The sequence below is a fragment of the Panthera onca genome, chromosome C1, assembly GCF_046562875.1.
Source record: "Panthera onca isolate mPanOnc1 chromosome C1, mPanOnc1 haplotype 2, whole genome shotgun sequence".
NCBI classification, from domain to species: domain Eukaryota; kingdom Metazoa; phylum Chordata; class Mammalia; order Carnivora; family Felidae; genus Panthera; species Panthera onca.
This window is the reverse complement of record NC_138346.1, coordinates 120,538,516-120,565,683: the sequence shown is the minus strand read 5'-3', so window position 1 is coordinate 120,565,683 and position 27,168 is coordinate 120,538,516. Positions and strand designations below refer to the sequence as shown.

General features: G+C 39.9%; 1 protein-coding gene, 1 long non-coding RNA gene and 1 other non-coding gene across 6 annotated transcripts in view; 2 read left to right on the top strand and 1 right to left on the bottom strand.

The window, feature by feature from the left end:
* SPAG17 (sperm associated antigen 17) overlaps nucleotides 1-638 on the bottom strand; it is a 239,057-nt gene extending 238,419 nt beyond the window's left edge. For all 4 annotated transcript variants that reach the window (XM_060626305.3, XM_060626304.3, XM_060626306.3 and 1 more), the window contains exon 1: nucleotides 474-638. In XM_060626305.3, the coding sequence (XP_060482288.3) occupies nucleotides 474-560 (87 nt within the window). In that variant the 5' untranslated portion in view covers nucleotides 561-638. The remainder of the gene's footprint in view (nucleotides 1-473) is intronic.
* Nucleotides 639-676: 38 nt separating this feature from the next.
* On the top strand, nucleotides 677-21,211 carry LOC144617205 (uncharacterized). Its single transcript, XR_013557408.1, has 2 exons — nucleotides 677-1,257; nucleotides 21,136-21,211. It is a non-coding gene; the product is annotated as an uncharacterized LOC144617205 (long non-coding RNA).
* On the top strand, nucleotides 15,468-15,529 carry LOC132674066 (U7 small nuclear RNA). The gene has a single exon (XR_009608378.3). It is a non-coding gene; the product is annotated as a U7 small nuclear RNA (small nuclear RNA).
* Nucleotides 21,212-27,168: the final 5,957 nt, after the last annotated feature.

The window sequence follows — 27,168 nt, the reverse complement described above, 5'->3', positions numbered from 1 at the left end:
CTCCATGTCTCTCTTCCTACAGCATTTAGTAAGCCTTACTTACCACAGGCCAGGCTACGGATGATTTAACAGGATGATTCCTTCAGATGTCCGCAGGAAGCAAACAGTTCATAAAGACAACTCCAGTGTAATTTTGGAGTGCCATCTAGGCGACTTCACTGAAAAGGATCTTGAGGAGTCAGAGCTACACCACCTCCCTTCCCCCTCACTCCGGTTTCTCCACCCTTTGAAATCGCACTGATTGACCGGCGCCCCCTTCCTTCTTCCTTTAACGCCCACTCTGCGCGGATGGGAGCGTGGGGCGTTTAGTGGGCGGAACTCCCAAGCATAGGACAGCGGAATCGAGAACAGTTTTCAGAAGGGGCGGCGGTGGCGTCTGGAAAAGAGGGCGAGCCTGGCTGCCTTTCCTGGAGGGTCTGGCGGGGCTTTGGCATTGCCGGGGTCAGAGAAGACTTTCAGGGCTCTGGGCTCACCTGATTGAAGTGTGCAGCGATGAGCGAGGGTTCCCATATCTTAGAATTGGTGCTTGGAGTCCCACCTTTCTCTTTCTTGGGTGCCATGCAAAGGACGGGAGGGGCATTGGCGTCTAAACTGGGCTCAGGCCCGCACTAAGCGTCCCCGCTGCCATAGTAACCGAAGCCACGCCCCATTCCCTGAACGTAGGCGGTGCCCCTCCCCCAAACCTGCCCTGAATCCTCCGGCCAACTGCTCCCGTCGCCATAGCAACCGAGCTTCCCAGCTCCCTGCAACTCTGAGGCCGGACTCCCAGATTAAATTTTAGGATTTTCCAGTAGGGCAACTGTGCAAGATGGTGAGGTCAGGACGAGGCTAGCCTCGAGATTGTCTGGCTTCCTTTAACTCGCTTTGCCCCCGCTCTGTTGCTTTTTGGAGACCCTGTGGTCCGAGGTATTGTCTAGAAACTCAGAATCCCTGGAATCCCGCCCACGATTTCAACACCTTTCAAAATTTCTTCGATCCTGGTTAACCTAAAATGGAGAACTGGCTCTCTCAAGAGACATCCCATGCCATTTTCTTCTCCATTCTACTCTGCCCCAAATGCTTCCTTATGTGAAGTCAAATTTATCTCCCCTACCCACATCTTTTGCTTCCGTCTTGAGTCCTCCTCCCAGGGACTTCCTAAACCAGTGGGCTCACTTCTCCAAGAGATCCTTTATCTAACTGTAGTCGGGATTAATGTCTTTCTAAACCGTCTTCTCGGCCTAATCAGCCCCAGTTCTTTCAAATTGTCCTTCACTGGTAAGTGGAATCTTTTTTTTTTTTTCCCACCCCACAGTCACCACTATCTAAAAGATCGCGGTCAGAATCCCCCAAATAAAAATGATAGTAATAATAATAATGGTAATAACAACAACTCCTGCTTCATGATCACTGGCTATATCTTGTACATAGTTATATCATTTTATTCTTACAACAGCCTTATTCCAAGTCTCACAGTGTATGACTGATGGCACCAGAGTTAGAAGCCAGATTACCTGAATCTCAGATCCATCTTGTTTAATTAACCTCTACAACACCTGTTTTAGGACTGCCAAAATGACAGATGCCCCTCTTGGGCGGGGGGGGGGGGGGGGGGGGGGGGGGGGGGGGGGGAGGGCAGACTTACTTTTATTTATTTTTTTATTGCATTAAGACTAATTTCAGGACAGACAGGGGCAGAACTCAACCAGAGGTGTTTTGTTTTTAGTACCTATAAAATGCAATGCTTAACTATTCCTCCCAAACCCTGCTCTTGCTGTGAGATGCTTCAATTATCCCAACGGACCAGGGATGGCTAAGGTGATGCACGTGACCTGCAGCTTAATTTCATTCAGCACTGCCTGCCAGCTGACCTTCTGTAGGTGAAGACATTCTAACTCTTATGATTGCTTTCTTTGGGGAAAAAAATGTGTGTGAGGGACGTAGTGATATCCAGACCCTACAATTTTACTTCATTCTGGGGGGCAGGGAGCAGGTTTAAAAATGCTGCTGCTTCACAACTCCGGTTCATAATTTGGACCTACCAAGGGAAAGTTTCTCTGGCCACCCTAATTCTTTACTATAGATATTAAAGAGAAAGCACAATTTCCAGAAGCAGTCTTTTCACAGGCAATTCAAAAAACTGTTGACTTTCCTTTCTTGTTGCAATGTACATATTTATCTTGTGGGAGAGACTAGATCCATGCAGCCTAGTCACAAGTCATATCTCCAAGCCCTCTCTTCTTGTCATGACAATAAAATGTCTGATGCATAGTGAATCCAGAGGACTCATGCCAGAAAGAGATTTTCCTGAGAGTCTCCATAGCAACCACCTAGGCTGCCACTGATACATTATCATAGAAATTTTTCCAAAATTTTGTCCTTCATTAAAATTTTCTTTATAAGATGAAACTGTCTTTGGATTGCAGCTTGAATATAAAGATGAATTGCTTACAGACTAAAAAGTAAGTAATCATTGATGACATCATTCTTCATTTTGATCATAATTCTTCCCATAGCTTTAAACCATTTGGGAAAACAGTCTTGTGTTTGTATTAGAAAAGCAGTGAAGAGTTTGTTGGCCTTCCAGTTAGATTTTATAAAAAAAAATTAACTAGATGTTTATGCATGTCATACTACGTTACTAATTTTCTTTCTTCTTCAATGTGAATACAGATTTCAAAATAAAACATTATGGACAATCAGTTCAGCCAAATCACCGGCAGATGATTAATAAAATAGGTTGCAGATAAGAGAAATGAAGGAAAAATGGAATAAGGAGAAAAAAGTAAAATTAAGTGTTTTTAACATTGCAGAGAAAATGTCACTAGCTTTGTCTTACAAGTGACAGCTGTCTAACCCCAATTTTTGCAGCAACAAAATTTTTGTGACATATATTGTGGAAAAAAGTGACTAGCTGTTCATCAAACATTTCATTTTCTTTCCTCCTACTATGAGAGTCAGACATTTTTCATCCCTCTTTATCCTTAGATGGCAACTTGTGACTGAGTTCTAGGCATGGGACATGAGCAGAGTGATAAAACACCACATCCAAGCCTGGCCCTTAAAAATATCTCCCAATATTATTCATGTGCTTCCTGATCTGCCTGGATATTGGGGTGACACTGAAAGCTTTGGATTTCTGAATGACTGCTGTGGCACAGAGGTTCCAAAGTCTCCTTTACCCCTGAGCTTCACCCCACTTTCTCCACCAAAGGCATTGCTTGGGACTATTAAGTGCATGAAGAATAGACTTATTTTCTTAAGCTGCTGAAATACTAGAGTTTGCTATAGCAGCTGGAGCTACCCTAACTACTCTAACATTTTTGATAATTTTCATTTGAGAGTCAGCTTTTAATAAATCTGACAGTAGCCAGCCTTCCCACAATAGGCTGAGAAAACAACCTGGTTACTTTCAAGTAGGCTACAACGCTTGGCTACAATCTAATCTTTGCTCTTAGGTTAGTCCCTGGAAGGGAGGAAGAGGGAGACTGCATCTAGTATTACTAACCCACTTGCACCCTTCACCTTGCCTTCCACCCCCTTATACAGTACATTCTTTCACTTTATCAATTAATAAGCTTTTAACTTTAAAGAAGTGGTTTGCATATTAAAGTAATCCAATAAATTAGCCTGCTTACGATCACATACACCTATGGAAAGTTTTGCTCATTTTTCAGAAAATGAACCGTGTCACTAAGACATCTATGAACATAAATCATAATTTAGCAAATGATTTAAAGGAACGGTGCATGGTTTAAATGTCAAAAATAAAGATTTCAGGATGTTAGAATGTACTTGCCAGATAATCTTTGATGGTTTCCTTTGTAAAAGTCCTAACAGAATGGAAGATTTTATAGAAGATTTTTTTACGTAGAAAAATTTTTAAAACTGATTTAGAGAATTTGAAATGAAAGTTTTATGCCTTTTGCCTACTTTGGGTCTGTTTCATTATTCTAGGGAAGGTGGCACTCTAGATAATTTATGATACAAAATGGGGAGACATTATACAGGAACCAAATTTATAGGATGTTTCATCATAGAATTGGTCTGTTTAATTTCAGAAAATAGGTGTGAATAACAATGTTCATAGTTTTAAGAAGTGAGAGCCAGTTCAGCTAAAAAGGGACCTTGCCAAGAATAGGAAAAAAAAAAAGCATTGCCATCTGTCATACATTTATCCTTTTTTTTTTTTTTTGGTATAATAAATTGTTTCCCCAACTAAATATAAGTTGAAACTTTATAAGCATAAACTTTACTACATAAATTTTCCCATATGTCAGTGGCTAAAACAAAACTAGACTATGTGGAGAATTTTCTTTCACATTGGCAGGGTTACTCCTGGCTTGTTTAGTTTGATTTTTGCATTTAATATTGTTTAGTTCACCAAGGACTGTCTACTTCTAGGGATGCTCTATTTCTTTAGGATACTATGATCACTGAATAAGTTACTTTTTAAAGTTTTCTATTTCAATCTCATAGTGTTCCGTGAACTCTTATTTAGGCATGCAGTCTAAGCATTATTTCTCATACCTGAAAGGGTCTAGCCAGCTCTAGATGCATCCAGCATTCTCACTGTTGTCAGGTAACATCAGGACCTCTGGACCAATCCAATTCTAGGCCAACATTTCAGGTATTCAAAGTACATTTAGCTCCAACGATCTGCTTGCCTTTGGCTAAGAAGGCCTCACAGGTGTTCACTGACTTCTCAGATTGGCATTCTACATCTAAGAACACTTCCCACAATCTGTTTGTGTTATTTACCATCATGATCTTTGTGCTGCTAACCTTCAAAATGCAACGTTATAATGCACCGTCCTTGAGTTTTTATTGCGTGTGATGCAGAGGGCTTGATCTCTTTCAGCTACAAGTTTCAAAACATATGGAGAATATTACACCTGCAGTCTATGGTCAGCATTAGCTGCCTATTCCGTCGTGAGTGCAATTTAAAGTGTTGACTTTAATCTTTAAAGCCCCTCATTGTTTAGAAGCCACTTACTCCAGATGTCACATCTCTCTCTATGCATCATCGTGACAATTAAAATCACCTGCAGTGCTTCAGGTCCTAATCCCCAGTGAACTGTGGGGCGTTTGGGAGTAGATCACTTTCTAAAGAAGAACTTCCCTGAGAACCCTATGTTTCTGTGAATGATAAAAATACTCGAAGGTTACAGTTTGAGCCTTGAATGTCTTGTCTCTTAGAACTGTAGGTCTCTGGAGCTGTAATTAAGTGATGTTGATTTAATTTTTATTTCACTTTATGTTATTTGTGGCCAAGAGTGTAGAATGCCAAGTCTATTTTTTAATGAATCCGAAAAATAGCGGTTGTATATATTAAAAATAGAAAAAGCTAAAATTCATCTGTTTCATATTTGTTAGTGTGGGAGTTTCCACACCAGCGTGCTCTCACTCAAAGTTTTCTTTGAATCTAATTTTAAACGTCTTCAGTGAAGGGATTTGCTGTAAATCCTTTGGGGACTATTTCAGAATCCATAACTCATGGTAAGTCATTTCTCTAAATGCTTAACTAAATGTTTGATTTCTTAATGTTTTATCAGATGTCCGTCACTTATAAATTTGTGCTATGTGAAATAATAGCTTTCTTTTTACTGTGTACAAGCTTCAAAAGCTATGGGCGAGGTGAGCCTACGCTAAATCATGTGCCAGACCACGGAACGATCTTTTGGGAAGAAAAGATTTTATATGTCTCTCTGTGTCTATATCTGTATCTCTATCCGTATCTTTATCTATCTATTCTGTTGTTGATGTTTCCCTGGAGAACATTGACTAGTACACTGATCTTTAAGAGCGCATTTTTAAAAAATTACATTTCCTATAGTTTGATATGTGGTGAATTCTTTGAAAAATCAAATTTATTACAACACAGTTCTTACCATATATATTTTATTTGACATCTTTGTCTCGATATTGATCAGCGTTGGCTTCTATGTGAAATATAAAGAAATATTCACGACACTGGCATCTTTTATGTTTTTAAGAAGGTTAAGAGAAGATTTCATTGAAATGTAAAGAATCTTACTAGTAACAATGTAATAGGAAGGAAACCTTCTCATTGAAACCTGTTTTGTGAACATGTCAGTCTGCAAAAGGAGGAGGGATTTGTTAATATTAAGGAAAAGTTCCTACACTCCATCTCTGTCCTTTTCTGAATGCACAGTCTCCGATGAAAGCTCACCTTATGGCTGATACAAATGGAAATAAGGAAAGAAGACGAGGGAAGAGAAAACACTTGAAGTCCAATATTAGGAAGAAAAGGAAGATTATAAGAAAAGGCTCGTTGAAACAGAAAATAATTTCAGCCAGTGCACAAGTCAATCAGCAGAACAAATGCTGCTTCCAAAGGTCCTATTAGAGGCTGCTTTCCCTGCCTCACCCCATTTCTGAATGAATCTATTCACGTCTTCCACCATTTCCTTTACAGGAGCCAACCGTTTCTAGGTTTGCCTACCAAAATAATGGCTTCATTGACTCTTTCTTATATTTCAACTCTCTACCATATTAAACAAAATAAAACCTCATTCTTTGTTATGCTTTGATTGTTGCACTTTTCTCTTATGCATAGCAGGGCTTTCTTTATGCTCTCAGGAGTTTTTTTTCCCCCTTCCTCTGGCTATAATCTCTAGGCTTCTACTTTTGTTCATAATCAAGTTATACAATTTGACAATCATCCACATTTTAAAACTTTTATGATTATTTTCACGTAACGGTATGCGCTCTACCTGAGCCAGCTGTCTTAATCCTTTAGAGTGTGGCCATTTTCCCTACTGTACTTCTGGGTAATAACCATTGCCAATTCATCCCACGAAGTAAATTCCTCACTTTATTGAAATTGTTTTTATAAAGCTTAAGTTACTCACATATATACCCATAATCTCTCTCCCTCCCCCTTTACTCCGGTAAGAGTTTGAAACCCTATTAATCTATTTGTTACCATAGTTTCCAAAAATGCCTCAATATTAGTTTTGTTTTGTTTTTTTAAACTTGCCATGTACTCCTTCCTCAATGCAACAGATCTTTTAAAAATCAGAGAATCAAATTATGGTGCTAAGAGACATTTCTAGAGATCATCTAATACATTCTTTCTCCTAGGCCCCATTCCCCTCTCCAGCCCTTGTAGGCTGTGTGACAGCCTTGAACAAACTACTTAGCCCCTCTTTGCTTCAGTTTCTTTATGAAATGGGATAATCATGTGTGCATTATAGGGTTGTCGTGAAGATTAAAGTACTTAGTAGCCAACTACTTAAAACACTTGGCATATGCAGTGCCCTCAGGAAATGTTAGCTACTATTTTTCTTTAAATAAAGTTTTTATTTTAGAGTAGTTGGGCTTTACAGAAAAGTTGCAAAGACAGCATCCAGAAGCCCCATTTACTCTGTCCAGCTTCCCCTATTGTTAACATCTTAAATTAGTATGGTAAATTTGCGACAACTAATGAACCAATATTGATATGCTATTATTAACTAATAGTTTTTATCTACTTCTTTGTTCCAAGATCGTATCCAGGATACTGCACTACACTTAGATATCTTGTCTCTTTGGGTTCCTCTAAACTGTGATAATTTCTCAAACTTTCCTTGTTTTTGATGACTTTGACAGTTTCAAGTGGTAAGATATTTTATAGAATATCCCTCAATTTTGATTTGCCTGTTTTCCTTATGCTTAGCCTGGAGTTACAGGATTGAGGAGAAAGAATAAAGGCATAGAGTGCCAGTTAAGAGTAGGACATCACATGATACCAAGGGTATATGCTATCAACATGACTTATCATTGATGATGTTAACCTCAAACACCTGACTAAGGTAGTGGTTGGTAGCGTTCTCCACTATAAAGTACCCCCCTCTAGCACCACCTTTTGATGATTTGATGCTTCCTTTCTTTGAAAGGAAGTCACTATGTGTAGTGACTTAAACCCACACTTAAGGTTTAAGGAGTTATGCTCCGCCTCCCTGAGGGGGGCAGTATCTAGGTAAGTATTTGGAATTCTTCTGTATCAGAAATCTACTCTCTCCCATTTATTTATTTAATCATTTCTTTGTGTCAGTAAGGAGTCGTGAGTATTTTTGATCTTTCAGGTTCTAATCCAATACTACCATGTTTATTGAGTGCTTAGCTTAGTTGTTCCAGTTTTGACCATAGGGAGTTCCTTCAGTTGACTCCTGGGTCCCCTTGACATATTCTTCCCTCATTGTTCTGTCTTTCCTTTTCTCCTCTCTCTCTCTTTTATCCCCTCTTTACTTTCTGGCACTCCCAGATGCCCCAGTCTCATATTGCATATTCCCTGCCCCAGCCCTAGAATCTCCAGAGCCCTGCTTCTTTTTTATTGGAGAATGGGTTTAAAACCCCAGATTTGGGTGCTGGGAATGCTTGTAGCTACCAGAGTGGTACCTGTTTCCGGGGCTGTCACTAGGCAGAATTAAGAACTAACACGTGTATATACACATATACACAATAATTATCTCTATCTGCCCATTTGGGTAAACATAAATTCATGCAGATGTGTACCACTCTAATCCAATACCACATGGTTCCTTCTACCCTGCTAATATTTTATTAGCTATGCATTCATTCACACACCCATTCATGCAACAGAGTATGCTGAGTGTCTATCATATGCCAGGACCTATGCTTAGAACATGGTAGATGCTCTTCCTACTCTCATGTGGCTTAGAATTCAGTTACCAGCATAATTTTTTTACCTTACTTTTTTGGTACTACCAAGAACTGACACCATTCACACTCACAGTAGTCTGTTTTCAGTAGTCTGTTTTCAGTAGTCTGTTTTTGCCCACCACACTCCATTTCCCCACTTTCAAAACTGTACCATCGCCATTGACCATCCTTTTCCCTCTCTACCCTCATTTCTCTTCCTACAACTCCTTGTTCTGTGGGGATTTTCACCTCTCATTAAAACACACTCAACATATTACTACTCCCCATTTGTATGGCACATTCTTAACCTTCTTCTCATCTCATTTTTGACTGCAGAGTTCCTTAAAGAATGATCAGATTATTACTAAGGTGTTTGTCCATAGTGGCGTCTTATGATTACTACAGACCTGTATGAATTTGCACGGGATGCGTCAGAGAGGAGGCCCCACATGGTCTATTCACCCGACTCCCGCTGTCAGGAATTGGAGGCCATGCGTTACTCATCCATGTAGATACAGAATCTCTACTGGTGTGAAACTCTAGGGTCTCCAGTTTTAGTACTTTTATTTGCTGCTCGATGAAAAGAAAATTTCTTGATATTTTCTTATATTGTTACAGTTTGTAAATATTTTTATTACTGTAAGTTGAATTCAACCCAATCCTTCTCATTGCTTGAGGGGAATTAAAACTATCTCTGTCCACAAAAGAAATTCACTTGTAATTTTCTTTTTCATACTGTCCTAGTTTTGTTTTGATAACAAAATTATATTAGTCTATAAAATGGATTGGGAAGTATTCTTTTTCTGTTTGCTGATAGAGTTCGAGTAAGTCTAGAATTATCAGTCCCTAGATTGTTTGGAGTAGATCACTTATACAACTGTACGGGCCTGGTGACGTCTTTTGTGTTTGTTTGTTTTATGTATTTGGCCTCGGATTTGATTTCCTTAATGGTTTTAACACTATTTAGGTTTTCTAGTTGTTCTTGAGTTAGTTTCAAGAAGTTACACTTTTCTTAAAAAATTTGCATTTTTTGTTTTACAATTAATGATACGAAGTTGTTATAATCTCTCATTATTTTTATAATTGAAGGGAACTATATCTCTATATCTCTTCCTTCATTCTGAAGGTTATGTATGTCTACCTCCATTCTTTTTTCTTGAGTAATCTTTCCAGAGATTTGCTAATTTTATTAGTCTTCTCTAAAAATTACAGGGCTTTTCTAAAAATTACAGGGCAAACTGAATGTTTGTCTCTTATTTTATTATTTTTTACTCTTACCTTTGTTTTTCCTTCTATTTACTGTGTTGTATTCTGTTATTTTTAAATTTATAAAGATGGATGTTTAGTACATTAATTTTAGCCTTTTTTCTTTGCTAATATAATCATTTAAGACTTCAGATTTTGCTGTAAGTACTATTTTAGCTTTATATCACAAGTTTTGATAAGCAGTATTTTATTATCGGTTGGTATTGCTTTGTAATTTCTTTTTTGACCCATCGGTTACTAGAATTGTAATTTTATGTTTCCAAATGTGTGGATTTTTTCCCAGTTATCACTTTAATATTTATATTAAAATTTTTTTTAATGTTTACTTATTTATAATTTTTTAAGTTTATATATTTTTGAGAGAGACGGAGTGAGAGGCTCTGTCAGCATGGATCCCGATATGGGGCTCGAGCTCACAAACCATAAGATCATGACCTGAGCTGAAACAAAGAGTCGGACGCTCAACGGACTGAGCCACCCAGGCACCTCTTTTAATCTTCATTTTTAACTTAATTGTATTATGGTTAATTTGTTCTGAATGATGTTTTTTCTTTGAAATTTACTGACACACAATTTATGGAAACATCTGTGAGACATTTTTGTAAATGTTTTATGTGTACTTAAAATGAACGAGTATTCCCTAATTGATGGAAGCAGTGGCCTGTGTGAAGACCTATGATCGAGTACATATTATTCATTTTTTTTCAATATTACTACTGATTTATTGCCTGGTTAATCTATCAATTATTTAGAGAGGTGTTAAAATTCTTTTCTTAAATTTAAATTTTTAAAACCATCCTTGAGATTTTATCAAATTTTATTCTATATCTGTTGAAGCTGAGTCAGTTGATTCATACAAGTTCAGAATTATTATGTCTCATTAGTAATATGCAAGTTTCTATCATTGTATAGTGATTCTGTGGCTTCTAAAGAATGATTTTTGCCTTAAAGTCTATTATTTTTTATATACTGATTATCATTATTGCCAATTTATCTGAATTTATTTCCACTATATTATTTTATTATTTTGTAGTTTCTCTTTGTTCTGCTTTTCTAGCTGTGTTTTTGTCTTCTTTCTTGCTATTTTATTATTATTTTTTTTATTTGCCGAAACTTTTGTTTACTATTTCATTTTTAGCCTCTACTAGTTACAAGTTAAACACTCCATGTACATTCTTTTAAAGATTATCTTAGAAATCTTAACATGCATACTTATGTTATCAAAGTCTCCTCATAAACAAAACAAGAACTTTGGACTGCTTTAAATTCCACCAATCCCTTGTCATTTGTACACCACTGTTGGCCAGCATATCATTCCATTTTGATCTCTCCTCCAAAAGACAGCCAGTGTTTGCTTAGATGCTTAGATTTACCCACAATTTGGGTTATTCTTTACTCATTATATCTTCTTCCATTTCAGACCTTTCCTCTTATATAATTTCCTATCCTTGTGCAGTTCAACCCTTACAATTTATTTTAATGATTATGTGTTAGTGATAAATATTTTAGATTTCATTTGTATGAAAAAGCATTCAAAGATTGAATTGTCAAAGATCATTTCATTTGGTAGGGGCGCCTGGGTGGCTCAGCCAGTTAAGCGTCCGACTTCTACTCAGGTCATGATTTCGCAGTTCATGAGTTTGACAGCTCAGAGCCTGGAGCCTGCTTCCGATTTTGTGTTTCTCTCTCTCTGCCCCTCCCCTGCTCATGCTCTGTCTATCAAAAATAAATAAACATTAAAAAATTTAAAAATAAATTAAAAAAGATCATTTCATTTGGCATACAATTCTAAACTGATAATTTATTTCTTTCAGAATGTTGAAGAAATTATTTTCCAATTTTCTGGCTTCCATGGTTGCTGATAAGTCAGCAATAAGTTTAATTGTTGTTTCTTTATGTGTAGTCATTATGTTGTCTCTGGTTTTATCAGGATCTTCCCTTTACCTTTAGTTTTCTATAGTTTCGCTATGATGTACCTAGTTATGGATTGCTTTTTATTTATGCAGCTTGGGATTCATTCTGCTTCCTGAATCTGCCAAGTAATATCTTTAATAAATTCTGGGAATTTTCTCAGCAGTTATGTCTTCACATAGATCCTGTCTTCTATTTTTTTCTATTGTTTTCATTTGAAACTCCATGATTTATATTTGATCTTCCTACACTGTTCCTCACATTTATTAATTCTCTTGTATTTTCCATATTTTTGTTTCTCCGTACTGAGTTTTCTGCAATTCATTCAAACTTACTTTCTAACTCACTAATTCTCTCTTCATCCATGTCTAAATTGCTGTTAACATTTCTTTCTTTCTTTTTAATTTCAGCCCTAGTAGGTCTATGTGATTTTTTTTTTTTTTTTCAAATCTGCCTGGTCATTTTCTTTGTTTCGAGTGTCTTATTTCTTAACCTACTTGATATTCTTATTTTTTCTATTAACATAGTAAGCATACTTATTTTATATTCTTATGTGATAATTCTGTTGTTTGAAGTGTTAACTGTGTCTGAATATATCCTTGTTGGTTTTGTTCTCATTTATGGAGCACTGTTTTCTTGATACATTTTGTTACTATTTTCTCTGAGTTTATATTAATGAAATCTTTAAGGCATGAATTGAATGTGTCTTTCTCCCATAAGTATGTGGATACTAATTCTATATTTGAAGTTTTGTGGTCACAAACCTACAAATCTATGCGGGTGGGCTTGTCATTTTGCAGTCTCCAGAGAGAGTTAGCTTTTCCTCTCTACCGATGCTAGGGCAAGCTAGTTTCCTTGCTGTCACCCTTTCTGGAGTGGGATTTATATATGTATGTATTTAGGCCTTCTATTTCACCAAAGGTGTACTGCTCTGTAGTTTCAGTTTAAAAAAAAAGTTTTTTTAAATGTTTATTTATTTATTTATTTATTTATTTTTTTTTTTTTAATTTTTTCAATATATGAAATTTATTGTCAAATTGGTTTCCATACAACACCCAGTGCTCATCCCAAAAGGTGCCCTCCTCAATATCCATCACCCACCCTCCCCTCCTTCCACCCCCCATAAACCCTCTGTTTGTTCTCAGTTTTTGAGAGAGACAGAGCATGAGCAGGGGAGGGGCAGAGAGAGAGGGAGACACAGATTGTGAAGCAGACTCTAGGCTGTGAGCTTTCAGCACAGAACCTAATGCAGGACTTAAACTCACAAACTGAGATCATGACCTGAGCCGAAATTAGACGCTTAGCCGACTGAGCCACCAAGGCATCCCTGTAGTTTCAGTTTTATGTGGGGGTAACTACTGATAGCCCATCCACTCCTGGCAGAATTGATAGTACAAAAGTTCATGGTCACTTTGGTGTTTTCATACTTTTCTGGTTTCCTGCTTTTACTTTGTTTTTGGTCTTGGAGATTTCTTACATTCTGTTCAGCTCAATAGTATATTTTAATATTTTTTCAAATATAATTTTATTCAGAATGTTTTTATTTTTATTCTGAATGCTTATTCAGAAGTTTTTGGTAAGGAGCAAGTTGCTCATTGTATTTAAGGTATCACACTGTCAGAAACATAAGTATTATAATCTATTTTTAACCGATGTCCATCCTAGACAAAGCAGCTTTCAAATTAAAACAACAAAATGATGGTGCAATAGGAAACATCTTTCTTTTTAAATTGATTATCTCCACATTTAAGAATTCCTGTCTGGCTGGTTGGTGGACATCCAATAATTCTGCTTCAACATATGCAGCCTCATGTGTATTTCTATCTTTTAGGAAGAATCATTTTTTTGTGTGAGTGAGCTTTATGAATGTATTTCCCTTAAACTGATACTTGCTCTTGCTTATATATACTGAAAATGAATGACATTTTCAGTATATATTCTGACATTGTCCAATGACAGGAACTCTTGAATGTAAGGGAGAGAACCTATGTAAGGTGGTAAAAATCTCTAAAAAAAATAAAATAACCATAGGAATATTCTTAGGAAGAGTCAAAGGTAGGCTCTTTCATTCTAATTCCCCCAAAGACTTTGAAAACTAGTATAAGCCAAAAATGCAACAGAAGGATCTTCCAAGAGTGAGCCTGAATAAATCTTCTAAGCATCAGTAAGTGTCATTGCAATCAAAGACATTATCTACCACATGAGAGGGATACTGAGCACATATGCAGTGCACAGGAAACCCTCCAGTCAAAGGTCACACGTTAATAGGCAACAAACTATACAAAATCACTTACTGGGGAAGAGCATAGATCTCAAATGCAGATTTGAATGAAACCACACCCTGGATTTACTCCTTCTTCCTGGTGTATGGGGCCCTATGTTGCCCTTGGGAAATGAACAATGCACTAAGAAATATTAAGACGGAGCTTGGTGGATAGAAACAGATGGAGCAGGCTGCTGGCAGTATAATGACTCTGAATTGCATTTCTTGAGCATTTTGAAGTGGGAGAGAACAGAAGAGGAAAGTATGAAGAACAAGAGGAGGAAGGTACGGGGGCTGAGGTTTGCAGAACAGAAAGACTAGTTGTGGCAACCAGATGGAGAGACGTCTGGGGAACTTGTTTGGATATTCTCTGGTTCAATAAGGAAACTTGATTTTGGCTTGATTCAGAGCCCCTTTATGATTGCAACTACCCCCCCCCCCACCACCCGCCACACACACCACACTTATATCCAGTGACAATATGGAATGATGGAAGATTTTTGTATTCAACTTCCTGCTAAACTTCCTTAAACAAAAATATCTGATTTGTCTTCATAAATTGTATTTCCAACTCTGAAATGCTGATATAAAGAGATCTGTTCTAAAATTAATCTACCTGAAAACCACAACTATAATAAGAGTAGTTTTATACTTAATAAATTCCATTTGGCAACACAGGAAAAGAGAAGGGGCAGATATCTCCCAAACCTCCCAAGTGAAAATTCAGCATCTTTCCAGTATTACATGAAGTAGAATATGGTTTTTACTTTACTTACTTCTTTCATTCTCTTGGAGCCTTACTATGGCTATTTGTCTGAAAAGATGAACTGTACTTAACATTACCTAGTCCTTGCTGATTGGAATTCAAGAATTCAAGCTGAGGTAAGCATATGTGCTGAAACTTTGCAGAAATTCAGAACACTGAAGTTCAGCTAAAATGTCCAATCCAGAATGTTGTGGCTCTGAAATCAAGAGTTAGTCACCCCTTCCCCAGGCATTGTGTATTGTCACCGTAATCCTAATTAAAATAATAATTCTGATCATGGTTGATAGTTACAATGAGAAGACGTTTTTGTAAGTTTGCGGAGAGATGCTGGCACAAAAAGGAGACAGAATTACTGATTCTTGCTTTGGCAATTATTCTCACAAATACTCTGAAAAATATCAGGTATTCCAGGGGCACCTGGGTGGCTCAGTTGGTTAAGCATCAGACTCTTGATTACAGCTCAGGTCAGGATCTCAGAATTTGTGAGATTGAGCCTTGTGTTGGGAGCCTGCTTGGGCTCCCTCTTACTCTCTCAAAATAAATAAATACATATTAAAATTCTTTTTAATATCATGCATCCCAGGACACCAGCGGCAGAGTTTAAAAAGCCTCTGTAAGTGTTACAGCTCTTTTAGAATTTGTCTAGCAGGTTTTCCGGTTTTTACCGGAAGACCCTCTCCACAATACGTTAAAAAAAAAAAAAAGCCTCTGTAAAATCAACATTATCACAGTTTGGCACATATAAGCATCAATAAATGGTAGCCATTATGTACTCTTTTTTTTTTTAATTTTTAATTTTAGAGAGAGAATGGGGGAGAGGGGTAGACAGGGAGAGACAGAATTTTTTTTTTTCAATATATGAAGTTTATTGTCAAATTGGTTTCCATACAACACCCAGTGCTCATCCCAAAAGGTGCCCTCCTCAATACCCATCACCCACCCCCCATCAACCCTCAGTTTGTTCTCAGTTTTTAAGAGTCTCTTATGCTTTGGCTCTCTCCCACTCTAACCTCCTTTTTTTTTTTTCCTTCCCCTCCCCCATGGGTTTCTGTTAAGTTTCTCAGGATCCACACAAGAGTGAAACCATATGGTATCTGTCTTTCTCTGTATGGCTTATTTCACTTAGCATCACACTCTTCAGTTCCATCCATGTTGCTACAAAGGGCCATATTTCATTCTTTCTCATTGCCACGTAGTACTCCATTGTGTATATAAACCACAATTTCTTTATCCATTCATCAGTTGATGGACATTTAGGCTCTTTCCATAATTTGGCTATTGTTGGGAGTGCTGCTATAAACATTGGGGTACAAGTGCCCCCTATGCATCAGTACTCCTGTATCCCTTGGGTAAATTCTTAGCAGTGCTATTGCTGGGTCATAGGGTAGGTCTATTTTTAATTTTTTGAGGAACCTCCACACTGTTTTCCAGAGTGGCTGCACCAATTTGCATTCCCACCAACAGTGCAAGAGGGTTCCCGTTTGAGAGAGAGAATCTTAAGCAGACCCCATGCTGAGTGTGGAGCCCAATACAGGGTTTGATCCCATGATCCTGGGATCATGACCTGAGCCCAAATCCAGAGTTGGACACTCAATGAACTGTGCCACCCTGGCGCCCCAATTTTTATTATGATTATTACTGACCTTATAAGTAGATTTTACTAGCAATTATAACCTGTTTGTGCTGACAGTCTCTGAAAAACAAACACCAACTCACATATATAAAATACCCATGTCTGTTTTCTCTATTATTTTATTCTGGCCACTAATGCCATATTGGATAGAAACCTCCCACATTCTATCTCTTCCCTTGACCTCTCACTCTCACTGGAGTCTTTATCTTATTTTTCTGCTGCTGATGCTGTCTCAATGTTAGGAAACAGAATTCTCTGCCTTCTTCAGCCCAGGAAAAGGGAAGGGATGGATATTTTCCAAATCTCCCCAAGTTGAAAATCAGAACGAATTTCCCTTAGAAACAAAGTCTAAGTGGAGGTAACCAAAATGAGTAAGTGACATTCAGGCCTATAAAATGTTCCCCAAGCCATGACAATAAAGAAGCTAATCAATGAGAGGACCAGGTGAAGCTGTGCTCTGTTTCAGAGAAAGGAACCCCCAAACCCGGGCAATTTCAGAGAAAAGCTGGAAAGGACTCGGAAGAAGAAAGAGAACATTATAGGTAAGAGAGTCAGTACAGGCAAAACCAACCACAACAGAAGTGTGTGTGCCTGTGTGTCTTTATGGTGCGTTGGTCAGCTGGGGTGAGTAGGGGGGGGTACAAAATGATGGGACCAGGATGACTGGAATCAAGAGTGTGTTACAATAAAGACCGGCAGGATAGAAGGTTGCAGCCAGTGTGAAGCCAGATTATAGAGCTTTCCCTTAGAAAATTTCAGAGATGTGCATGGAGATGTGTTTGACTCCTGGGTCTTGAGTCATACTAGATTTTCCCATAGATCAGCCTAATCTCCATCCATAGGCTCAGCTTTAACCCAGGTCAAGGGACAGACTGTCATGCTTCTGGAACTAGACTCATTTTGTATTCTGAGTTTAATCATCAAGCTTTTGCCTGGTCCCTGGGTATGAGGCCTGCCCCTGTGCCCTGATCCTAGTGTTTGAGTATCTATATTGTTCCCCCATTCCTGGGGTCTTACCTTGTCCAGATTCTAGAAAAACAGTGCCTTCCTCTTGTGCTAAAATCCTTCCTCCCTGTTTAACTTCTCCTGCCTCTTACCCTTTTATTGCCTTTCTGTCTGTATATTTTGGCTTCTTTTCATGAAAGCTAGTTCCTGTCACCTCACACCAGAACTCTTTCAGATTTGAACACGTTTCTTTTAGAAAATAGCCCCTGTAACCTGCCCTATGGACTATCCTAACAATGGGTGGGTCTGTAACATTTCTGTTGTCTCTTCATCCTCTCTGTTTGCTGGTTTAAGAGATTATAGCTATGTGGAGATAAATTTTCTTTTTGTCTTCCCCGACTCAGGAAACTTTCATAACTCCCTATCATTTGCAATATGGAATCCACGTTCCCAAGACTGGGGGTGACTTCCTTTTGGAGAGAAGATAGCATGCTTTATTCATATTTATTTAGGCTGAGGGCTTGGCACATAGAAGGCACTCAGTAAGCCTTTGTTAAAAGGATGGATTTTGATTGATTTCTAAGTCTTCTCCTATAATCTGGTCTCATTCTAACTTCCCTCCTCTTCTTCTTTTTAACACATACATTAGATTCCATTTAAACTTGTCTTTGGATAGCTCTTCCCATCCTCCACCTCCTCCCTCTACAACATCATTACGGATGCTAATAAATACAAATACCGTTATTTCCATGCCTTTGCTCATTACGATCATCCACTAAATTATCCTTTCTCCTCTGTAAGTTTTTCTCAGATAAAGCCTTGCCTCCTTTAGGAAAGTTTCATTCTTCATTCTTGCCAACACTAGAAACTCCATTTTTTCCTAATTATTTTGTGTGCATTAGTAGGGTACATGCCTAGGGAAAGGATTATACATATTTTATTTCTCTCTTTGTTTCCACCATGCCCACATCAGTGTTGGGTACACAGTAGAACTCTGTGCTTGCAGTCTTGTTATTGATTGCTGGATGCCTGGGTCCCAAGTATAGAAAAGGCAGTTTCCTCCCCACTAGACTGTCACGGGCTCTCTCTACAGGCTCTGGTCTTTCATGTCTGCCTTGCTGGGCGGGTCTTGCACTTAGTAGGTGCCAGAGAATTCGGAGTCAAGAAGCCCCTGTCCAAAATCTGGCTACAGCCATGTGTATTAGGGTTCTCCAGAGAAACAAAACCAAAGGATACAATCTACTTTACTCAGTCTACTGAGTTAGACTCGGTTTAACCTCTTTTGGAAACACTCTTACAGACACTTCCAGAAATAATATTTAACCAAGTATCTGGGCACTCCAAGACCCGATCAAGTTGACATAAATTTTTTTTTTTTTTTTAACGTTTATTCATCTTTGGGACAGAGAGAGACAGAGCATGAGCGGGGGAGGGGCAGAGAGAGAGGGAGACACAGAATCCAAAGCAGGCTCCAGGCTCTGAGCCATCAGCCCAGAGCCCGACGCGGGGCTCAAACCCACGGACCGCGAAGTCGGACGCTTAACCTGAGCTGAAGTCGGACGCTTAACCGACTGAGCCACCCAGGCGCCCCAAGTTGACATAAAATTAACCATCACACTGTACCGTCTTGGGTAAGCTGCCTAAGTTCGTTAGCCTCAGTTAACTCACAAACAATAATTAAGTAATAATAATAATTGCCCCACAGGACTGAGGGGAAGACAAGATGTGTAGTGTGTATGAACAGAGTTTTATAAACCATAAAGTGCTTGGTAAATATCAGGTAGTGGTAGGGGCTCAACAGAACTTGCTTCAATGACTGTGCCGGAGAATCTCTCATCATTCCACGTGTGGTGTCCAGATGAGGAGGTTCTGAAATTTATGACAACACGGTCTGACAGAAAACTCACAAGACATCTCCTCTGTATTTGCTGTGCTCTTTTTAAAGGTCTTTCTTTGTTATTTTCTAAATGTTCTTCTTCATTTTAATGAGCTCAGAAAAGGTTTTCCAGCTATCCTCACCATCTTACTAGACACTAAAAACATGCTTTAGTGTTTATTTTTTTTCTCACTTGGGTCCTTTTACATGGTCTCTCCATCCTAAGTGGGGTTCACCACCTTTGAAGGAGAGGCTTCGCTTATCCCCTCTCCTGAATCCTCCCTGGAGATGCCATGTAGGTTACTGGGGCAGGCTAGCTGTTAGGGATCCCTCTCACACGTCTCCTCCAGGAACTTTCTGCATCTCCTCTTCCCTGCTGTCGTTCCTATGATAGGAATACCAAATGGGAAGGGCCCCCATGTTGGTGAGACCAACTGCTGAACTGCAAATGATAACTCATTCTGATGTGGCGCTGACAGAGGAGAAAGGCTGAGGGAGGCTTGCACCCAAGTGGCGGTGGTGGCACTGGTCCAAGGAGAAGTATCTGGACAATCTTTGACAACAGCACATGCCTGGCTTAGGATATTTTTTTCTCCATTTGTTTTGACCAGCTCTAAGAATAGGGAAGAACTTGGCAGAAAAGCGCCAGAGGGCAGGCTGTGCTCCTCAGCATTTCTGACGATCAACTACTGAGGTATATTCCCTTTACATGGAGCTACGCTGGAGGGTGTGGATGATGGCTGTGTGTAAATGTCTTACCTCTTGGAACAGTGATTTCAATTCTAGGTTGTAAACAAGAAATTAGTTATGGAATTGTTCAGCACAGTGCATTTATTTATAGTAGATTGGAAAATAATGTGAATTTCTATCAATAGGAAATTGATTAATTTCATCAATTTCGTTGATTGCCTCATTATGATGAAATATTATGTACTTATCATAATGATGTTTCAAAAAAGTATTAAATTACATGAAAACTCTTCAAGCTATTTTAACTATAAAAAAGCAAGTTACTGACACAGTTGGTTTTGTACAGTCTAATCTCAAGTTTTTATGTGTCTGTGAAGCCATGTACCTTAGGGACTTAAAGCATGATGTCAGGAGTTAGGCAGCCTTGGTTCAAATGCCAGCTCTACCACTTAATATATGTGTGGCCCCTGGAAAGTCTCCCTGTCTCTCCATGCCTCAGTTTCCTCATATGTTAAACGGACATAGTAATTGTGTCAATCTCATGAGACTCTTCTGAGGGTTAAAATTAATCCACATAGAGTGTACGCAACAATGTCAACTCACAGCATTTATGCAGCAGACATTAGCCATTATTACATAATTATATATAGACATATATAATTATATATAGATATGCATAGATAAAAAAATATATATACATATATCTATGCATAGATAAAAAGGAAGGATACGTACCAAAACCAGAGTGATTATCTCTGCATGGTATGATTGTGGGTTATTTTTATTTTCTTCATTTTGCATATTTATACCTATGAAACTTATATAATAGTTACATGTAATTATTATGTAATTATATAATGTTTTTATCATATGAAAACATTTAGTGAAAGTGATTTAAAAGGGAAGTTTATCATTAAAATACAGAACACTGGTTTTGCTTTTATGCCAGGAGGATTCTATAGACGGTGTAAAAATACATCCACAAATAAATTAATCTGAAGTGCAAAAAGTTCTATTAGGTCATTCTTCTGGATTCAAGATCCTGTTCAATGCTACATATTTATTTGGAGAAGGCACTGTAAGCTATTGTCCTTGGTAATACAAGACTCTGATTTTTTGGGTTTTTTTGTTTTTGTTAGATGAACCCTATGACTTCTAAAGATCCAAACAGACAAACACAGAAAGAGAAGTTCAACGGAGAACTCTGGAAAATCCTAGAGGGAGCTACTTAGTGATAGGAGCAGAGCCAGATGGACTGCCTTGAGAGCCAGAGCAGAGAATTAAGCTTTTGTGCGTGTGTAAAAACAAGAAGGGACAATGAGCATGTAATCACATCTCTGACAGGGTGAGTAGCATCTTGGGTTGTGTATAGGACGGTAGAAGTCTTGTCTGTTTTAGAATCTGACGCATCTGGGTTCAGTCCTTAACATCTCCCCCTTGTTACCCTGACCCCTCTCCTTCCCGCCCCTCTCCTTTCCATTTCTTCATCCCTTCGTTCCTTCCACAAACTTTCTTGAACTCTACTTTGTTTTAGGTGTTATGTACGCTTTCCGGATAAAAGTTATACAGGATGTGTTCTGTGTCTTCAAGGAGGGTGGGGTCCGGTGGAGGCAGGAGCTAACCCGATAGACAATGACACTACGGCGTGGTCAGTGCTTTGGTCTAGGAGGTCAGAAGAGGGTGCAAGAGCAAAAGGACTGTTAATCACAACGGGTTTTGTGACGAGGTGGTTGGGAGTGGGCGTGTGGGAGCAGAGTGCTTGCCAGAAAAGGGGCCACCAGCTAAGCGGCAGGCAGTTGAACATAGGTAAAAATGGAGGAAAGGCTGCAGACAGGACTGAGACAGCAGTTGGCGGAGCCAAAAAGAGCTCCACATGATTGGAAAGATCAGTGTCAGCAGGGGAGCAGAAGGAAAGGCGGGCAGAAACCAGATCGCGATGGGCCTGGTGTGTTAAGATAAGGATTTGCTATTATTCGGAAAGCATACGGAAAGCTCCGAGGAGATTTTTATTCTTGAAAGTTAAGGAAAGTAACTGCTAGATTTAGGGCATCAAGATCATTTCTGCATTTGGCTCTGTGAGCTTGGGCACCAAAACCTTTATGAGCTACGTCCGTAAAATCTGTAAGCAGACTAATCTAGAACCTTCCTTGCTGAGCTACTGTAAAAAGAAGACAGTGGCTATAGGGCACCTAGTACAGTATCTGGGTTTATAGTTATGATATGGGGGGATATCTCCAAAAACAAAGAACCGTGGCTTGGCAATCAGGGAGAATGCTGAACTGGAAGTAAGGTCTGTCTTTAAATCTGGATTCTGCCGCGTCCTGGCTCTATGACCTTGAGCATGTCCCTTGACTTCTCTGAGCAAACAAACGGTATCAACTTCACAAGGTTAAGTCAGGGTAGTGCCTGCGACAGAAAAAGTCTCTTTTTTCTTTTCCTTTTGGGGCTGCAGGGCTTTTGGACGTCAACCATCTGCTTTATGAGGAAGACCATCCTGGGGTGGGATACCATGCTCTGAAGAATAATCTCTGGAATCCTGAATAGCAAAGCAGCATATCAGGAGCACCATCTGGAGGTGCATGAACACCTGGGGAAAGGAGGCGAGGTGCGGGCCTGCCTGTGAGGGAGCCAGAGCAAATGTGTGCACAGAGCACTTCTGGAGCACGACCTCGCCGAAACGCCTGCTGAGCTGTTACTTAAAGGCCTACACAGGTGTAGACCAAATTCCAGGCCTAAATCAAGGAAAAGTATTTCCATATGTTCCCATGCAGAGACCAGAGGAGCAAAAGCCGCTGTAGCCGGGGAGGAGGGTAGAGGCGGAAGTGCGGAACCAGCAGAGGAAGGGAGAAAAACAGAAGAGCTGCCAATGTAAAGAATTCATTAGAGGAGAGTCATGTTGTGACCTCCAAGACGAAGATGAGTGAAAATTCTTGTATGATTTAATATGCTGTGGAAATAGTCCAAACCACACACTCTCTGTGCAGGCTGAGGTCTTTTACCTTCATTTCAGGAAAGTCCTACTACCCATTAGTCTGCGTATTACTTACTTGGTCTGAGCTTCTTTGTAACATGCTGGCAGGATCAGATGGGGAGGCTGCCCGTGGGCTGCAATTGGAGGGGCCTGGACAGCGGAAGTGTGGAAGATATGGAAGTGTGGCTACCAGTCTCCTTGAGAAGCATCCCAGCTGAGTGCCACGTGAGCCATCAGGGAGCCTTACTTCCCGGGACCGAATTGTTACCCCATGTTATCGTCTCCAGTGCTCTCGTGCCATCAGATCAGTCCGGTAGTTTTTAAGCTTAAAAAAAACCAACAACATCACATTAGAAACCTCTTCTTCTTAAGATGTTCTTATGAAGCAATGACACCCCTTTGGAAAACAAGCACAAAAATCTCTAAAATCAAATAAAAAAAATATATGCCTGCCCTGCTTGGAAATTAGAATGTGGTCCTGAGGTCTTACCCACTAGCTTCTCTCCCCATATGCAAATCCATCCCTGAGGGCTTCACAGAGCAAGAGTGAAAACTATAGCTCTGGTCCAACTCCTCCAATTTGTAGATGAGGAAACTAGGGATTAAGAGATTGTCCAAGGGTCAGTAATTAGTTAGGGATCGAGTTGGGACTGAAATCACATTCTTCTGGTCCTGATGTCAGTGTATTATCCTAGCCCTGGACTCACAGCTATTTGCTTTCAGAAGAGGGGTGGTTCCAGTGATGTCGTGTCTCATGGGCTGGGAGATACAAGAAGCAGTGGGAGAATTTGAGGAACCTGATGCCCTCTCTTCTGTAGGAGCCCTAGTGGAAGCCTCCAGACCAGGTCCTTCCTGGGGGCAAAATACACATCTTTTGAATTGGGATGAAATGCTGTGGTTTCAGGCAAGAGTCTCAGGGAGCCCACAGTCTACCTACCCTCCACCTCCAGTGTGAGACATTCCCTGTGTCAACGAGAGTAGGACTCTGAGGAGCCGCCTTCCCCCAGGAATGTTCTATGCTTCTGGAAATGGTCTCTGAGCTTTTAGGCTCAGGCAGAAAAACCCCCAATTGCTAGTTTACTGTTTATACAAGCAAATTCATAATAACTTGCTGCATCTCTCAAGTGTAAAAGAGGACCAGAGCAAAGCCTGCTTGGGATGCTTGTTGAACTCTTGGGTTTCCCTCCCAAAGAACAACTCGTTTGGCACATTAATATTTATAACAGTAAAATAAAATAAAATAAAATAAAACATCATAACTTGGAAGATTTTTCCTGAGCCTCTGGTTGTCCCAAAGCATTCAGTGAGGTCCTTCGTTTCTTCTTAACCTTACCGGGTCCCCTGTATGTGGAGTGTCCTGAACCATCAAGAAACAAAGTTGCCTGGTGAAATCATCACCCCTGTGACGAGACAGTGGTACTCCCCGCACATTCCATCTGCTCCGTCGCACTTGCCAAATCCCTTGCATTTAGGGGGGGCCACGAGGCTAGTTCTGACTAATGAAATGTGAGCTGAGATGGTGAAAAGCCTATGTGCAAATCTCCAGGCTCTCACTGCCACCAGCACTTTCCAGATGGTGAAGCCCCCATCAGCCTAAGACCTGAGTGATTCTGATAAGCAAAGTACCATCCCACAATGGACCCGTGCTGGACATATATCATGAATGAAGCAGAAACCTTTGCTGTTTTAAGCCACTGAGATTTCACGGCTAATCTGTTATGTAGCATAACCTCGCTAATTGTGACAAATACCGAGGAATTTGGGTTCAAGGCAATGAAGCCCGAGGACCTGCTCTGGCGGGAGCTACCCTGGTCTGTCCCGGGCTTTCAAGCAGCGGTGTGCTGGGGCGGGCTCATGCCAGGCTTGAGCAGCCAATGGATCGCGCACACCTTGTCCCCACCTTGCATTCAGTGACGTTGCCCTGGTAACTTGTGATTGGCTCTGGCAGGAGTGGTCACTCCACAGAAACCGGCAAAGGCTACAGGTCATGTCATTTCCCGCCCACCCTGGCAAACTGGCTGCTATACATTTACCAGCATTCCACTGGTTTCAAGTCTCTGCAGAGAGAGTCAAGGTGGGGAGTAGGAAATGGGAAAGGAGGGCCTTTGGGAAATAAGAACCCCTTTCAGCCCTTAACTCTTTCTTACATTTTCTGTAAGAGAAAATTTGGTAGAGAGACACTCTGTGACTTGCGGTTTTCTCTACATGCTAGGATAAAGTGCTAGAATCCTGTCTTTGACAGCATATCCTAAACCTCAGGATTCTGAGCTCATTTTATCTCAGCTGTTACCTTTGCACAGGATAGGAATGCCAGTGTCTCCTTCCACCGTGAGTCGGCAACCCCCAGCAGGGCCTCTGTGCCTTTCGGATTTTCAAGGGAGCAGCAGAAACTGGCTGCTTTCATTCTGACTTAGCTACTTGCATGCATTTCTTTCCCCTTTCTCACCACAATCCTTCGTGAATACAAACCAAACAGATTCAAGGTTGATTTGCTGGAAGTCTGATGTTAAATTTAAAAGCCTTGGGGCACCTGGGTCGTGCAGTTAAGCGTCCAATTCTTGATCTCGGCTCAGGTCATGATCTCACAGTTTGTGAGTTCAAGCCCCACATCGGGCTCTGCACTGATGGCGTGGAGCCTGCTTGGGATTCTGTCTCTCCTCCTTTCTGCCCCTCCCCTGCTTGTGCTCTCTCTCTCTCTCAAAATAAATAATAAAAATAAACTTTAAAAAAATGTCTAATGAATTACCATTTTATTAAATGATATTCAGTATAATTGTCTGAGGGCTCCAAATATGAAGGATTTAATTCCTTCATGTACCACCTATATCTTCACATACAGACATAAACACCATCTATGAGCAATGCCCTGCCTGGACTGCACACTCATGACAATCCCCACCTCTAATAGTTCACAAGGCTCTGAGAATTTCACGGAGGAGAAGTTTCTAAGAGACTAGAGACCTCCTCTGTCCTGTCCGCTCCACAAGTTGAAGGAAAGGTCTTGCTTAGCCACCCAGCATCACAAATTGGTAAACACTCTTCTTTCGAGTTGCATTTTTCCTTATTCTTTCTGGCATTTTCCCAGTTTCAACTGCGAAATGTGGGTGGTATTTGGAGCAGGGAGGTACTTACATACTGACTGAAGAAAAATATCTCAGAAAAACTTGCTTTATTTTATATTATAAGGAGCTATAAAATCATTTTGGTCGACAAATTACATTATTTGGCTTGAATATTAAATATCATCGGTGAATAGCTTATGTTTCATTGCAGTGGCAACTGATATCCGCTAAAAATAAGATACTAGGATGCTTTTCCAGCTTACGTCATTTTGAGAAACAGTCTTGTCCTGACCTTCTCGACCTCAGTTTCTTCATTTGTAAAATGCGGGGTTTGGCCTGATGATTTATGGGGTCCCTCCCAAGTCCAACTTTCTTAAATTCTACAGGTATGTCATCATGTATTCATTTATGCAATACACATTAACTGCCTACTGCATGTCAAGCACTATGACAAAGATAGTAAATATAAGGTCCCTGCCCTCAAAGAACTTACTGTTTAATAGGAAAGATAAACAAGTACAAAGGCAATTACAATAGAGCAGAATAAATGCTACAGTGAGGGGAGGGACAGTGGGTACAAATGGGGGACATGGGACAGGCACCTAACCTATTTTGAGGAAGAGAGACGCCAGGGATCAGGAGGAAAGAGATATGAGGTATATGTGGGGCTGAAGCTAGGGGAGAGCAAAAGAAGCAGAGTTATAACAGGGGTACACTCGGTTGGGACCATGCACTCACCCTAGTCCTGGATGGCGAGTGTATAATTGGACAGTATGCATGAAGTTAGCCATAGGAAGACAATAGAAACAGGTGTAGGCAAAGAGAACGTCAGGTGCCAAAGGCTTAGGGGCAAGAGAGAACTTTAGGAACCCCAAGTGCCTTTGGGTGTCTACATTTGGGAGCAGAGTTAAGGCCATAGATATGAAAGATGAAAGGTGAACAGGGCCAGCTCATGAAATGTCTTGTAAAATAAATTAGGGTGTTTGAACTTTCTCCTTAGGCTAAAGGGTATGCATCAGGGTTGTTTTTTTTTTTTTAAGTTTATTTATTTTGATAAAGAGAGAGAGAGAGAATGTGCACATGCACATGCAGGGGAGGGGCAGAGAGAGAGAGGGAGAGAGAGAATTCCAAGCAGGCTC